Genomic DNA, 13900 nt, shown 5'->3' on the forward strand with positions numbered 1-13900 from the left:
GCTTCCCTGGTGGCGCAGTGGTTAAGAATCCGCCTGCCAATGCAGGGGACACGGGTTCGATCCCTGGTCCAGGAAGATCCCACATGCCGCGGAGCAGCTGGGCTCGTGCGCCACAACTACTGAAGCCTGCGCGCCTAGAGCCTGTGCTCTGCAACAAGAGAAGCCACCGCAATGAGAAGCCCGCTCACCGCAACGAAGAGCAGCCCCCGCTCGCCGCAACTAGAGAAAGCCCGCGCGCAGCAGCAAAGACCCAACGCAGCCAAAAATAAATAAATTAATTAAAAAAAAATACCATATGATAATCTCAATAGATGCAGAAAAAGCTTTTGACAAAATTCAACACCACTTTATGATAAAAACTCTCCAGAAAGTGGGCATAGAGGGAACCTACCTCAACATAAGGAAGACCATATATGACAAACCCACAGCCAACATCATTCCCAATGGTGAAAAACTGAAAGCATTTCCTCTAAGATCAGGAACAAGACAAGGTTGTCCACTCTCACCACTATTATTCAACATAGTTTTGGAAGTTTTAGCCACAGCAATCAGAAAAGAAAAAGAAATAAAAGGAATCCAAATCAGAAAAGAAGTAAAGCTGTCACTGTTTGCAGATGACATGATACTACACGCAGAGAATCCTAAAGATGCTACCAGAAAACTACTAGAGCTAATCAATGAATTTGGTAAAGTAGCAGGATACAAAAGTAATGCACAGAAATCTCTTGCATTCCTATACACTGACGATGAAAAATCTGAAAGAGAAATTAAGAAAACACTCCCATTTACCATTGCAACAAAAAGAATAAAATACCTAGGAATAAACCTACCTAAGGAGACAAAAGACCTGTATGCAGAAAACTGTAAGACACTGATGAAAGAATTTAAAGATGATACAAACAGATGGAGAGATAGACCATGTTCTTGGATTGGAAGAATCAACATTGTGAAAATGACTATACTACCCAAAGCAATCTAGAGATTCAATGCAATCGCTATCAAACTACCAATGGCATTTTTCACAGAACTAGAACAAAAAATTTTACAATTTGTATGGAAACACAAAAGACCCCAAATAGCCTAAGCAATCTTGAGAAAGAAAAACAGAGCTGGAGGAAGCAGGCTCCCGGACTTCAGACTATACTACAAAGCTACAGTAATCAAGACAGTATGATACTGTCACAAAAACAGAAATATAGATCAACGGAACAGGATGGAAGGCCCAGAGATAAACCCATGCACATATGGTCACCTTATCTTTGACGAAGGAGGCAAGAATATGCAATGGAGAAAAGACAGCCTCTTCAATAAGTCGTGCTGGGAAAACAGGACAGCTACATGTAAAAGAATGAAATTAGAACACTTCCTAACACCATACACAAAAATAAACTCAAAATGGATTAAAGACCTAAGTGTAAGGCCAGACACTATCAAACTCTTAGAGGAAAACATAGGCAGAACACTCTATGACATAAATCACAGCAAGATCCTTTTTGACCCAGCTCCTAGAGAAATGGAAATAAAAACAAAAATAAACAAATGGGACCTAATGAAACTTAAAAGCTTTTGCACAGCAAAGGAAACCATAAACAAGACGAAAAGACAACCCTCAGAATGGGAGAAAATATTTGCAAATGAAGCAACTGACAAAGGATTAATCTCCAAGATTTACAAGCAGCTCATGCAGCTCAATAACAAAAAAACAAACAACCCAATCCAAAAATGGGCAGAAGACCTAAATAGACATTTCTCCAAAGAAGATATACAGATTGCCAACAGATACATGAACGAATGCTCAACATCATTAATCATTAGAAATATGCAAATTAAAACTACAATGAGATATCTCACACCGGTCAGAATGGCCATCATCAAAAAATCTAGAAACAATAAATGCTGGAGAGGGTGCAGAGAAAAGGGAACCCTCTTGCACTGTTGGTGGGAATGTAAACTGATACAGCCACTATGGAGAACAGTATGGAGGTTCCTTAAAAAACTAAAAATAGAACTACCATATGACCCAGCAATCCCACTACTGGGCATACACCCTGAGAAAACCATAATTCAAAAAGAGTCATGTACCAAAATGTTCATTGCAGCTCTATTTACAATAGCTAGGACATGGAAGCAACCTAAGTGTCCATCATCGGATGAATGGATAAAGAAGATGTGGCACATATATACAATGGAATATTACTCAACCATAAAAAGAAATGGAATGGAGGTATTTGTAGTGAGGTGGATGGACCTAGAGTCTGTCATACAGAGTGAAGTAAGTCAGAAAGAGAAAAACAAATACAGTATGCTAACACATATATATGGAATCTAAGGAAAAAAAAAAAAAAAGGTCATGAAGAACCTAGTGGCAAGACGGGAATAAAGACACAGACCTACTAGAGAATGAACTTGAGGATATGGGGAGGGGGAGGGGTAAGATGTGACAGGGTGAGAGAGTGGCATGGACATATATACACTACCAAATGTAAAATAGATAGCTAGTGGGAAGCAGCTGCATAGCACAGGGAGATCAGCTCGGTGCTTTGTGACCACCTAGAGGGGTGGGATAGGGAGGGTGGGAGGGAGGGAGACGCAAGAGGGAAGAGATATGGGAACATATGTATATGTATAACTGATTCACTTTGTTATAAAGCAGAAACTAACACACCATTGTAAAGCAATTATACTCCAATAAGAATGTCATTTAAAAAATAATAATAATAAATAAATAAAAACCAAAAAAACCCCCAAAAACAAAAAAATGGATTAAAGACCTAAATATAAGGCCAGATACTATAAAACTCTTAGAGGAAAACATAGGCAGAACACTCTACGAAATAAATCACAGCAAGATCCTTTTTGACCCACCTCCTAGAGAAATGGGAAATAAAAACAAAAATAAACAAATGGGACCTAATGAAACTTAAAAGCTTTTGCACAGCAAAGGAAACCATAAACAAGATGAAAAGACAACCCTCAGAATGGGAGAAAACATTTGCAAATGATGCAACTGACAAAATACTAATCTCCAAAATATACAAGCAGCTTATGCAGCTCAATATCAAAAAAACAAACAACCTAACCCCAAAATGGGTGGAACACCTAAATAGACATTTCTCCAAAGAAGATATATAGATATCCTACAAACACCTGAAAGGATGCTCAACATCACTTATCATTAGCGAAATGCAAATCAAAACCACAATGAGGTATCACCGCACAACGGTCAGAATGGCCATCATCAAAAAATCTACAAACAATAGGGACTTCCCTGGTGGCGCAGTGGTTAAGAATCCGCCTGCCAATGCAGGGGACACGGGTTCGAGCCCCGGTCCGGGAGGATCCCACATGCCGCGGAGCAACTGAGCCCGTGTGCCTCAGCTGTTGAGCCTGTGCTCTATAGCCCACGAGCCACAACTACTGAGCCCATGTGCCACAACTGCTGAGCCCGTGTGCCTAGAGCCCGTGCTCCACAACAGGAGAGGCCATCGCAATGAGAAGCCTGCGCACCTCAATGAGGAGTGGCCCCCGCTCGTCGTAACTAGAGAGAGCCCATGCACAACAACGGAGACCCAACGCAGCCAAAAATAAATAAACGAATAAATAAATTAATTAATTTAAAAAAATCTACAAACAATAAATGCTGGAGAGGGTGTGGAGAAAAGGGAACCCTCCTGCACTGTTGGTGGGAATGTAAGTTGATACAGCCACTATGGAGAACAGTATGGAGGTTTCTTAAAAAACTAATATTAGAACTACCACACAACCCAGCAATCCAACTACTGGGCATATACCCTGAGAAAACCATTAATTCAAAAAGAGTCATGCACCACAATGTTCACTGCAGCTCTATTTACAATAGCCAGGACATGGAAGCAACCTAAGTGTCCATCACCAGATGAATGGATAAAGAAGGTGTGGCACATATATACAATGGAATATTACTCAGCCATAAAAAGAAACGAAATTGAGTTATCTGTAGTGACGTGGAAGGACCTAGAGACTGTCATACAGAGTGAAGTAAGTCAGAAAGAGAAAAACAAATACTGTATGCTAACATATATATATGGGATCTAAAAAACAACAACAAAAGATTCTGATGAGTCTAGGGGCAGGATAGGAATAAAGATGCAGATGTAGAGAATGGACTTGAGGCCACGGGGAGGGGGAAGGGTAAGCTGGGACGAAGTGAGAGAGTGGCATGGACATATATACACTACCAAATGTAAAATAGATAGCTAGTGGGAAGCAGCCGAATAGCACAGGGAGATCAGCTCGGTGCTTTGTGTCCACCTAGAGGGGTTGGGATAGGAAGGGTGGGAGGGAGACGCAAGAGGGAGGGGCTATGGGGATATATGTATACGTATAGCTGATTCACTTTGTTATACAGCAGAAACTAACACAACGTTATTAAGCAATTATACTCCAATAAAGACGTTAACAAAAGAAAAACTCTCTGAAGCCAATATGTTTTATTTTAAAACACCATTTACCTTTGTGCTACCGGACATAACTAAAAATTACTTAGAGGCTGAGCCAACTGGTTTGGGCTCAGAAGAGATGCCTGATTCATCAGGCGGGGCGGGGGGGGGGGGGGGACCCTGGGAGAGACAGGCGGTCGGGGGAGGGGCATGGGGGCCGACCCGCTAGAGGACAGGGCGGAGCCTGCATGGGCGCCTGGCCCGGGGCACGGGGGGCCTGAGGGAGCGCCCTGGCCCTGCCTCGGGCCTGCGGAGGGGCTGCAGCCTCCCCCTCCTGTTCCGTCAGACTCATGGGTCCCACATGCCCCGCACCAGCCAGCCGGGGAGGGGGCATCTCTGCTGCTGCCCACCAGCTCGGGTGCCCCAGGGCCGGGGGGCAGGATGCAGAGGGGCTCCGCCCTCAGGCGAGCCGGGCAGACCCGAGTGGAGGCGCCTGCGCTGGGCCGGGGGCTCGGAACGCTCTTCCCTCCTGGGGCCACCGGCAGAGACGCAGGTGAAGCAGGAGGCCTCACCGCTTTACCTTCTTGCTCTTTGGTACGTTTTAGACACGTGTGTTTATATCGCAGCACCGCATCCCACAGGTGCTGAACCGCTGCTGCCCCCCATACCACACTGGGGAAGGAGAAGCCAGCACAGCAGGGAAAGCACATAAAAAGCATCTCGCGCCGGTGAGAAGCAGCCACGCCCACACAGCAAACAGCCTTCGTGCTGCCAGGCTTCCCGGGAATCACAGCAAACACGCAGCGCCAGCAGGACCGCACTGGGCATGCCTCCCCGGGGACGCCTCCCACCCTCGGTTCACTCCCTACAGCCCCTCGAGACACAGACTACTGACAGCAGCCACCTCTGCCCAAGGCCCGCGGCCCTCGGCGGGGCTCAGTCTGGGCGTGCCCCACCTGACGGCGGTCCCGACGGCGCCTCTGCCCTCGTGGCGGACATTCTCCCACCTCCACGTCCGGGTCTGGCGTGCACCTGCCTGGGCAGCAGCTCTGAGCGACACCTGCTGCCGGTGGGGATACGCCCCCAGCCCGCCTCACCTGGCCTCTGCTCTTCGGGGCGGAAGCTGAGCTTTCTGAGACTCAGGGCCTCATGAGACGCTGAGGTCCCAGGAGCTCGAGTTTCACTTCCCCATGGCCACTCTGACTCAATTTTAATTCACCAGCTGAGTATTTTTAGCCAAATATGGGGAGAAGGGCACCCGCTCTGTCGATGCTACTGTCATGTGAACAGCAGTTCCGAGGGGAATCTGGACATTCAACAGAAGTGAAAAAGCCGGAGAATCAAAACAGAAACTGCGCTGCCCAGATTAACTTCATGCCTGGCGGGCTCAGGGGGACCTGGGCTGCGTCCTGGGCACTCCCACCCTGCCCGGGGGCTGCAGTGTCCACCCCTCGGTGCCAAAAGTGTTTCCAGAAAGTGCTGGAAGGAGCGGGCGGAGAGAGACTCCATCCCGCCCACATGAGACCCAGGCAGAGACCCGGCGGCCCCCCAGGCCCGTGCCCCTCGAACGGGCAGCCCCTCGGCCGTCCTGTTCCCGCCGTCCTCTGGGGAAGGGCCGGGGGCCGCAGCCCAGAGAGGCGTGCGGTGAGAGCGACCCACCGAGGTCAGGTCACCCAGTGACCAGACGTGAGCTTCGGTACACGAACCGTTCTCGACGCTGTGACCTTAGGAGTCTCAAGCTCGGGGCCACGGGCCCAACTGGACCGAGAGGCTGTTCTCGGCTGTCACTCCGGACGACCGTTCAGGACAAGCGATGCTGTTTCTGACAACTGCTACCTGGCCCCCCCCGTCTGTAAAGTGGGTGACATTCACGTGAGACAGCGAGGCTGCAAAGCTCTAAATCCGAGGAGATTCAGAGCTGGGGCCACGTGAGACGCTCAGGAGGCACCGAGGCTGTGTCTGCACTGCGGCCACGTCTGCCTGCCAGGACCATGTCCCGGCCCCGGCGACCCCAGGGTGCCTCCCGCAGAGAGGCCGGGACCCAGCCCAGAGGAGACCCGATGGCCAGCGCGGGGCCCGGGTCCTGCCGGGACGGCCCAGGAGGACTCGCCGGCACCCGCAGCTTCCCGGAAAGCCCGCCACAGAGCAGCTCTGTCACTGAGCCGCACTTGGACGTACCAGCAGCTGACGTTCAAGTGAGTCACCTGCTGGTGCCTCTCTGTCGTGGGCTCGTCAGTGCTGCGTGGCTAACGGCTTTGCTCTGGTCTGCGTTTTGCGTGGAACTTCGTCCTTCCAGGGCGCTTGAAGGAGGTCCGGCTGCAGCTCTGACGGGCGTGGCACCGGCTGCACCAGGCTTGGACTGGCAGAGCTTATGCGTTTAGCCAGAGGGAGGGTCATCTAACGATAACTGGGTGAAGGGCTCACACCCCGTCCCCGAGCTGCTCCGAATGCCAAGGGGATGCAGGGTGCACGTGACCCGCCAAGACACCTGCACGCGCCGTGCCCATACTGCGCAGCCACTGCCACCACGGCCGGGTCCCTGCCCCATCCCATCTCACCTCCTGGGAGTGACCCCGAAGCACTCACCCTCAGCTACAGAGAGCAGCCAGGAGCAGCACTCGGAGTAGATGTAGAAGCTTTTCATCTCCTCCAGGGAGACGTGGGCGGCCGCCCGCTCTCCCATGGCTGAGGGCCCGTCGCTCCCGGCGGCCTCCTCCCGCTGAACTTTGCTGCCTAAAATCCGCCTGCGACCAGCTGCCTTTCTACTTCTGCTTCACCCTGCAGCCAGGACGCGCCATCACAGGGCGGCTACCCGCCCGCGGGCCAGCGCCTCCTCCGCCCGCCCCCGCCCCGCGTGTTTACACACAGGCTCGGGCCGTGCAGCTGTCCCCGCCTCGGTCCCAGGCACGAGGGACCCCTCCGCGGGCGAGACCTCCGTGCTCTCCAGCAGGGGCGCGCTGGAGGTGCTGATCAGACGATACCGTCCCGTCCCATCTGCTGAAGTCCAGGGACAAAGAGCAGGGCGGCCGCGCTTGTCTCGGGAAGGTGAGGAAGTGGGGACACAGGCACCGCATCCAAGGCCCCTCTCGTCTCTTCCCGGACTTCCATTCAAGGTGTGCGTCTCTAAGCCGTGCGGGCGTGAAGCAGCGGCCCCACCTGGGGACCCCCTTTCAGAGCCCAGAGAACGCTTGTGCCGCACGGCCGTCACGGTGGCCCTGCCCCGCCCACCATGGGGACGGCGGGAAGGCTCCCCTCACCCAGTGCTCAGAGACCCAGGCGGGCAGCGTCCCCGAACCCCAGCCAGCAGGTGCCAGCGAGGCTCCTGTTGCGCATTGGATGGAGCCCAGGCCGCGCAGAGCACGGGGCCTGGGGCAGGCGGCTGGCGGGTGGGCCTGCAGCCCCAGGGCTCCTCGGGCCGAGACGCCACGAAGACCCAGACGCCTGCACACCCCACTCTGTGTCCTCCTTGGATCTGGGGAAATCGGGGAACTTGGAGCAGGAGGCCAGAGGAGGGACTTCAACCAACTTGCCTGAAATTCAAAGTAATAAAAATACTACCAACCACCAGATTTCCTCAGCCTGTGAAGCGTCTCCTTACCCACAGGTTTGGTACAGCCCGTGGGGAGACACCTCAAGGCGAGTCTTTGCTCCGAGAAAGCGCTGTAACTAAAACAGCACGTCCCTCTGTCCTTACAGCTCCCACCAGCTCTCAGCCGGCGCTCCAAAAAGCCAAACGTAACAACCACGGCGAGGGTGAGTGCCTGCGGCTTCCTCTAACTCCCAGAAAGATGGAAACCAGGTTCACAGTGTAAAACCCGGAGGGAAAAACCCAAAGCATCAGGGCCGGGTGTTGACTGTACTTTCCCAAATGCGTGCCCACTTGTGGCTACTCTAAGGAAACCGGGCTTCTCGGGCACCTCGCCGCCCACTTCTGGCCTCGGCACAGACCTGGGCCTCCACCTCCCAGGCCCAAGGGAACGGCAGCTCCGAGGCCTGTGACCTGGTGTCCTGAGTATGACGGCGCAGCCCTGAGACAGTTTCGGCCCAAGTCAGATCCCACTTCACACAGGCTCTCCTGGAACAACAGGGGGAGGGGCCCAGGCAAAGGCTGGAACCACACTGTTGCCTCAGCCAACTCTGAAAGGGCCTCACCAACATTTAGTGCTGTTTTCAACATTTTCAGGTGCATCGATTTTCCAAAAGAGAGGAAACGTTCCAAAGACGTCACCTACTGAGTGTTCCAATGCCTCTAATGCACACAGACAAGCGACTGCTTTCCTCCAGAATTCCTTCCAGAAGGGCCTTTTTTTTGGGCACGTGACCTTGCATTTAAACATTTCCCCTTTTTGCATCAGCTGCCAGGAAGCTCAAGGGAAAATTCTGTGCTCACTTGCAGTGAACAGCTCACCCATGCGCCTAAGATGCGTTTATCTGCTTTTTAAAGAATCAGTTCTGGTTCTGTGCAAAACTGTCCGTGACAACCTGGAACACGTTCCTATAAAGAACTTTCAATTCTGAGGGACACGGTTGGCTTTCCTGCTCGTTGGGACTTAGTCCCAAATGTCCCAGAGCAGAGTGGACACTCCTCCCCACTGCTCGAGTGCCCACTGCAGGAAGTGTTCTGCTTCTGAAAGGGTGGCAGCTCCTTGTAGGAACAGAGCAGAGGCGACAATCAGGAGGCTGTCCCTGACTTCCTCTTCATGAACTGATAACGTCCACTCTGGCGAGCAAAGAAAACCACAGCCTCGCAGCCACACTTCCTCCTGCGCCCTCACCTTGCAGCGGGAAGTCTGACCCTGTTCATCCCCTAACTTGAAGGTGTTTCTTTCCACACTCACCCCAGGGAAACGGCTGAGGTGCCTGGGAAGGTCTGTCCATGGGATGCAGAGGCCAGCCTGACCAAGACATGTGCATGGTTGGGTTTGCAAGGAAGGAACCAGGGCAAACTCACAGGCAGGAAGGAAAGCTGCGGCCAGACTGCTTCTATGTGAGCAGGAAAAAGTGATGCTGTGGGATCCGTGAGCTTGGGCACTGCTCCTGCAGGTCAAGGAAAATGATCCCAGAAACGCCAGGCCAGACGGGGAGGGGCATGGGGAGCAGACGGACAGAGCGGGGAGGTGGAGGACGGACAGAGCGGGAGGTGGAGGACGGACAGAGCAGGAGATGGAGGGAGGACAGAGTGGGAGGTGGAGGGAGGACGGACAGAGTGGGAGGTGGAGGGAGGATGGACAGAGCGGGAGGTGGAGGGAAGATAGAGCGGGAGGTGGAGGACAGACAGAGTGGGAGGTGGAGGGAGGACAGAGCGGGAGGTGGAGGACAGACAGAGCGGGAGGTGGAGGACGGACAGAGTGGGAGGTGGAGGGAGGATGGACAGAGCAGGAGGTGGAGGGAGGACAGAGCGGGAGGTGGAGGGAGGACGGACAGAGCGGGAGGTGGAGGGAGGACAGAGCGGGAGGTGGAGGGAGGACAGAGCGGGGAGGTGGAGGACGGACAGAGCGGGAGGTGGAGGGAGGATGGACAGAGCGGGAGGTGGAGGACGGACAGAGCGGGAGGTGGAGGGAGGACAGAGCGGGAGGTGGAGGGAGGATGGACAGAGCGGGAGGTGGAGGGAGGACAGAGCGGGAGGTGGAGGGAGGATGGACAGAGCGGGAGGTGGAGGGAGGACGGACAGAGTGGGAGGTGGAGGGAGGACAGAGCGGGAGATGGAGGGAGGACGGACAGAGCGGGAGGTGGAGGGAGGATAGAGCGGGAGGTGGAGGGAGGACAGAGCGGGAGATGGAGGGAGGACGGACAGAGCGGGAGGTGGAGGGAAGATAGAGCGGGAGGTGGAGGACAGACAGAGTGGGAGGTGGAGGGAGGACAGAGCGGGAGGTGGAGGACAGACAGAGCGGGAGGTGGAGGGAGGACGGACAGAGCGGGAGGTGGAGGGAGGACAGAGCGGGAGGTGGAGGGAGGACGGACAGAGCGGGAGGTGGAGGGAGGACGGACAGAGCGGGAGATGGAGGGAGGATGGACAGAGCGGGAGGTGGAGGGAGGACGGACAGAGCGGGAGGTGGAGGACGGACAGAGCGGGAGGTGGAGGACGGACAGAGCGGGAGGTGGAGGCTGCATGGAACCACACTGACCAGGGGCCACAAGTGTCACAAAGCAGTTAACTGCCCATCGTCCACTCTGGATCCTCATGACCAACAGGCAGAGCACAGAACAAAGGCATCTAATGTGCTAACCAGGAAAAGAGAAGCTGCTCCAGTCACATGGCCCCCTTTCCCCAGATCTCTGATGGTCACAGCCACCCCCTACTCCATAGAGAGAGGACCCTCGGGGCCCCACTTCATAGCATAGGGCCCCTGGAGCCCTAGATCCACTGCCCCGACACACGCCTGGAGAGTCGGGGGCAGACTCAGGCCCCCCCCTCCCCCCCCCCCGGCGTCAGGACAACAATTCAGTCCTTCTGGGGTTGGAGGTCCTGGGTGCCACCCTAACCGCCACAGCGCAGATCCCCAAGGCCAGGGCTTGTCCGGTCAGGCTACTCGGGGACCCCGCCGCCCGGGTGGAGTGCCCAGCCCACCGCGGGCTTGGGAGGGAGACAGGAGAAGGTCTGACGGAGCACTCACAGCCCTGGGTGCACCGGGCCGGGCGGGGCTCACGCGGCCCCTGGTGACGGCCCCTCGCGCTGAGTTTAGGGCAGGAGTCAGCGGACCTGGTGAAAGGCCTTGCATCGTGGGCGCTGACGGGGCTGAGCCCAGAACCACGGCCACGGAGCCGGCAGCGTGAGGCGGAGTCCAGCTCCACCGGGGCCACGCGCACAGCTCCGTCCAGTCGGGGCGCCCTGCCCCCTCTCTCGGTGCCCCCCAGCACCGGGCAGCTGCCCGACCCTCCCCAAAAAGGAGAGGACCGTGGGCCGAGCCACAGAGGGGCCGGCTCTGACCTGTTGTTTCTGATGCCGCACGTTGCAGACACACGGGCGTCTGTCCTGGGAAGCGAGCCCAGGCTCACGGCCGCGCAGAGCGTGCCCCGGTCAGCACCCGCTCTCCCCTCTCCAGGTCCCTGAAGGAGGAAGGGGCTCCCGGCCGAAGGAGCAGAGCAGGGAGACGGGGCGCTTTTCTCCAAGTCAGCCCCGTGGAAGCCCCACTCCTGGGGCAGTCAGCTGGGAAAACCATTCTTCGAGACCCATGAGGGTTTCTCCTGCGCCGTCTGGCTGAGCCTTCACTGCGCCTGCCCCGCTGTGGTCCCAGCCAGAGCCCAGGGCCCTCGGGACAGAGGACAAAGTAAACCAGATAAGAGCCGCAGCCCAGCCTCAGTCAAGGCTGCCCAACACGGCTTTTCTATTCCAGCCTTTCCGAAAAGTCCTGTGAGTGGCACATGTTTCTTTGGTGAAAGAAATATACAGGGAGCCGCCCGCCCGCCAAGGGACCCAGGCGCCGGTTCCCACGCCCCGCGGCCAGCGCCACCCGTCCCGCCTCACCGGGCTGTGGGCACCTCGAGGCCGCCCGACGCCTCCAGCACTGCAGCAGGGGAAGCGGGCAGAGCCAGCGCCGGGTGGGCCCCCGGGACGTGCCCCTCTCGGCCATCGTGTCGTCTCCCCACCGGGGATACAGCGGCGGCGGCAGCGGATCTTCAGGACGGGCTCACTCGAGGGCTGCCCTGCAGGACTCCGTCGGGGACACTCACTCGAAAGCCGAGCCGACTCCGGGGACATGGAGCGGGAGCGCCGGGCGCAGGCTGCACGCTGCACTGGGACGAGGCCCCGGGTGACCTCGGGTCTACCGTGCACGTCCAGGCCACGGTCCCCACACCGCCCGGCACCGCCAGGCCACTCGGGCAGCTGCGCACAGGGGGCCTGGCTGCAGGGCACAGGACTCGTCAGGGAAGGGCTCCTGCCGTGGGCGAGGCTCGGCTGTCTACTTGCAAGTCCTGGGCGTTTCCTTCCTTGGGGGTTGGGGAGTTGTGGCGGAGCTCCCAGCCTCAGGGGCCGCCAGAGCCAAAAGCCCCTTCCAAGCTCAGGAAGCCTCACGTCCAAACAAACAACGTGGCAGGAGGGCCTCAGGGGACGCGGCCTGGGCTCTCTTGAAATAAACTGGCAGTTCCGCCCTCTGTCACTCCTGCAGCTCCAGCTCGGGGAGAGGAAACCCTAACGCTGCTTTGTTTGGCGAGCAACACTTTCCAGAGAGACGCTGAGCCCGCCCCTCGACCAAGGCCCCCGAGCAGGCCGCCCAGGACCGTCCCAGGACGCCTGTGCTGCGGGCCCGCGGCCGGGCTCCCTGGGCGTGCAGAGCCCTGCACGCAGCTCCGTGCCGATTACGCTCTGTGACGCTGAGGCCCCCCGGGCTCCGGGCGCTTACTAGATGCTCAAGGTCGCAGGATGTGGGGGGAGCACCTGGGTGCCGTTCCCGGAGCCCGGGTGACACGGCCGCACCACGACGCCTTGGTTCACCCTCCTCCCACGAGCGCTCCCGACACGACACCCAAGCCAGAGCAGACGCCGTCCACGCTTGCGTTTTCACACCGGCTTCCCAGAGAGGCTGGCCCGGCACACGATCCAGAGGAAACAGATGGGGCGTTTGATGCGGCACGTCCGGGACACAGGCCCCTTCCCGCAACCAGGGTGCGGCGCCTCGGGAGCAGCCACGTGGAAACGTGGTCCCTACGAGTCCACGGAAGCCGCCGCCATGGGGGGCCGGGACCACAGCGAGCCGTCGCCCTGGGCTGTGTCCCTCCCCGTGCGTGCGGCTCGCACAGAGAACCCTGAACCCTGGGGGTCGGGCCGGTGAGTCAGAACGCGCCCCCGCGCACCGGCGCAGACGGTTTATGACCCGATACCGGCGCAGACGGTTTATGACCCGATACGGTCTTCCCACCAAGTGGCCGGGGTTAATCCACTTTCTCCCAAATATCTAATTGTTTTAAGGACGTTACTAATTAAACCCTTTTCCAAAAGCCGGCTCTGCGCGGGGGCCTCACTCACAAACCGCTGGTTTCTCTGTCGTGCACGTCTGCCGCCTCGGGTGTCCGAACATCCTGAGACTCTGCGCGGTTTTGCCAGCAGTTGGCGGGCGTTTCCTCCCCAAGACCCCGTGAAAAAATCACAAAGACTCCTGAGAGCCAGGGCTCCCGGTAAGACGCTGGCCGGGGAAGCTGAAGGCCATTCACGAACCGGACTCACTTCTCTGGACCCAGGGGTGTATTTCATACAACGTGGCCTCAAGTTACTAGGAAATTCCTACCAATAAATGGCATGGCTTTTGGCAGTAAAAGAGTCTTTAATCCTGCCAGAGGAGCAGGGAGTCATTCAGTGCAGGTCTGATGCCAAGTGAGACACTGGGTGATTGAGAATTCAACCCTCGGGGGCGGGATGCAGGCGGCAGCGCTGGGCCCTCAGGCCACGCTCCACACTGAGGTGCAAAACGTGTGCCCCTCGCTCTTCTCGCGACACCGCGTACAGGGGGCAGCCCGCGGCTCTCACGTGGAGTCAGTGGACTCCC

At 56.4% G+C, this 13900-nt stretch overlaps 1 protein-coding gene across 17 annotated transcripts in view; it reads right to left on the minus strand.

Annotated features, from left to right (window-relative positions):
- Nucleotides 1-13900, minus strand: part of MCF2L (MCF.2 cell line derived transforming sequence like) — a 130736-nt gene that overhangs the window by 71124 nt on the left and 45712 nt on the right. The window contains exon 1 of one of the 17 annotated variants that reach the window (XM_082434966.1): nucleotides 12090-13232. The exons of 14 other annotated variants lie outside the window; for them this stretch is intronic. In XM_082434966.1, coding sequence (XP_082291092.1) covers nucleotides 12090-12117 — 28 coding nt within the window. In that variant the 5' untranslated portion in view covers nucleotides 12118-13232. Of the gene's footprint in view, nucleotides 1-5374; nucleotides 6229-11883; nucleotides 13233-13900 lie in introns of those variants that run through there. 2 more of the 17 variants (XM_082434962.1, XM_082434965.1) reach the window with 2 other exon arrangements.

This window comes from Balaenoptera physalus (genome assembly GCF_965194825.1).
Source record: "Balaenoptera physalus genome assembly, chromosome: 18".
NCBI lineage: Eukaryota > Metazoa > Chordata > Mammalia > Artiodactyla > Balaenopteridae > Balaenoptera > Balaenoptera physalus.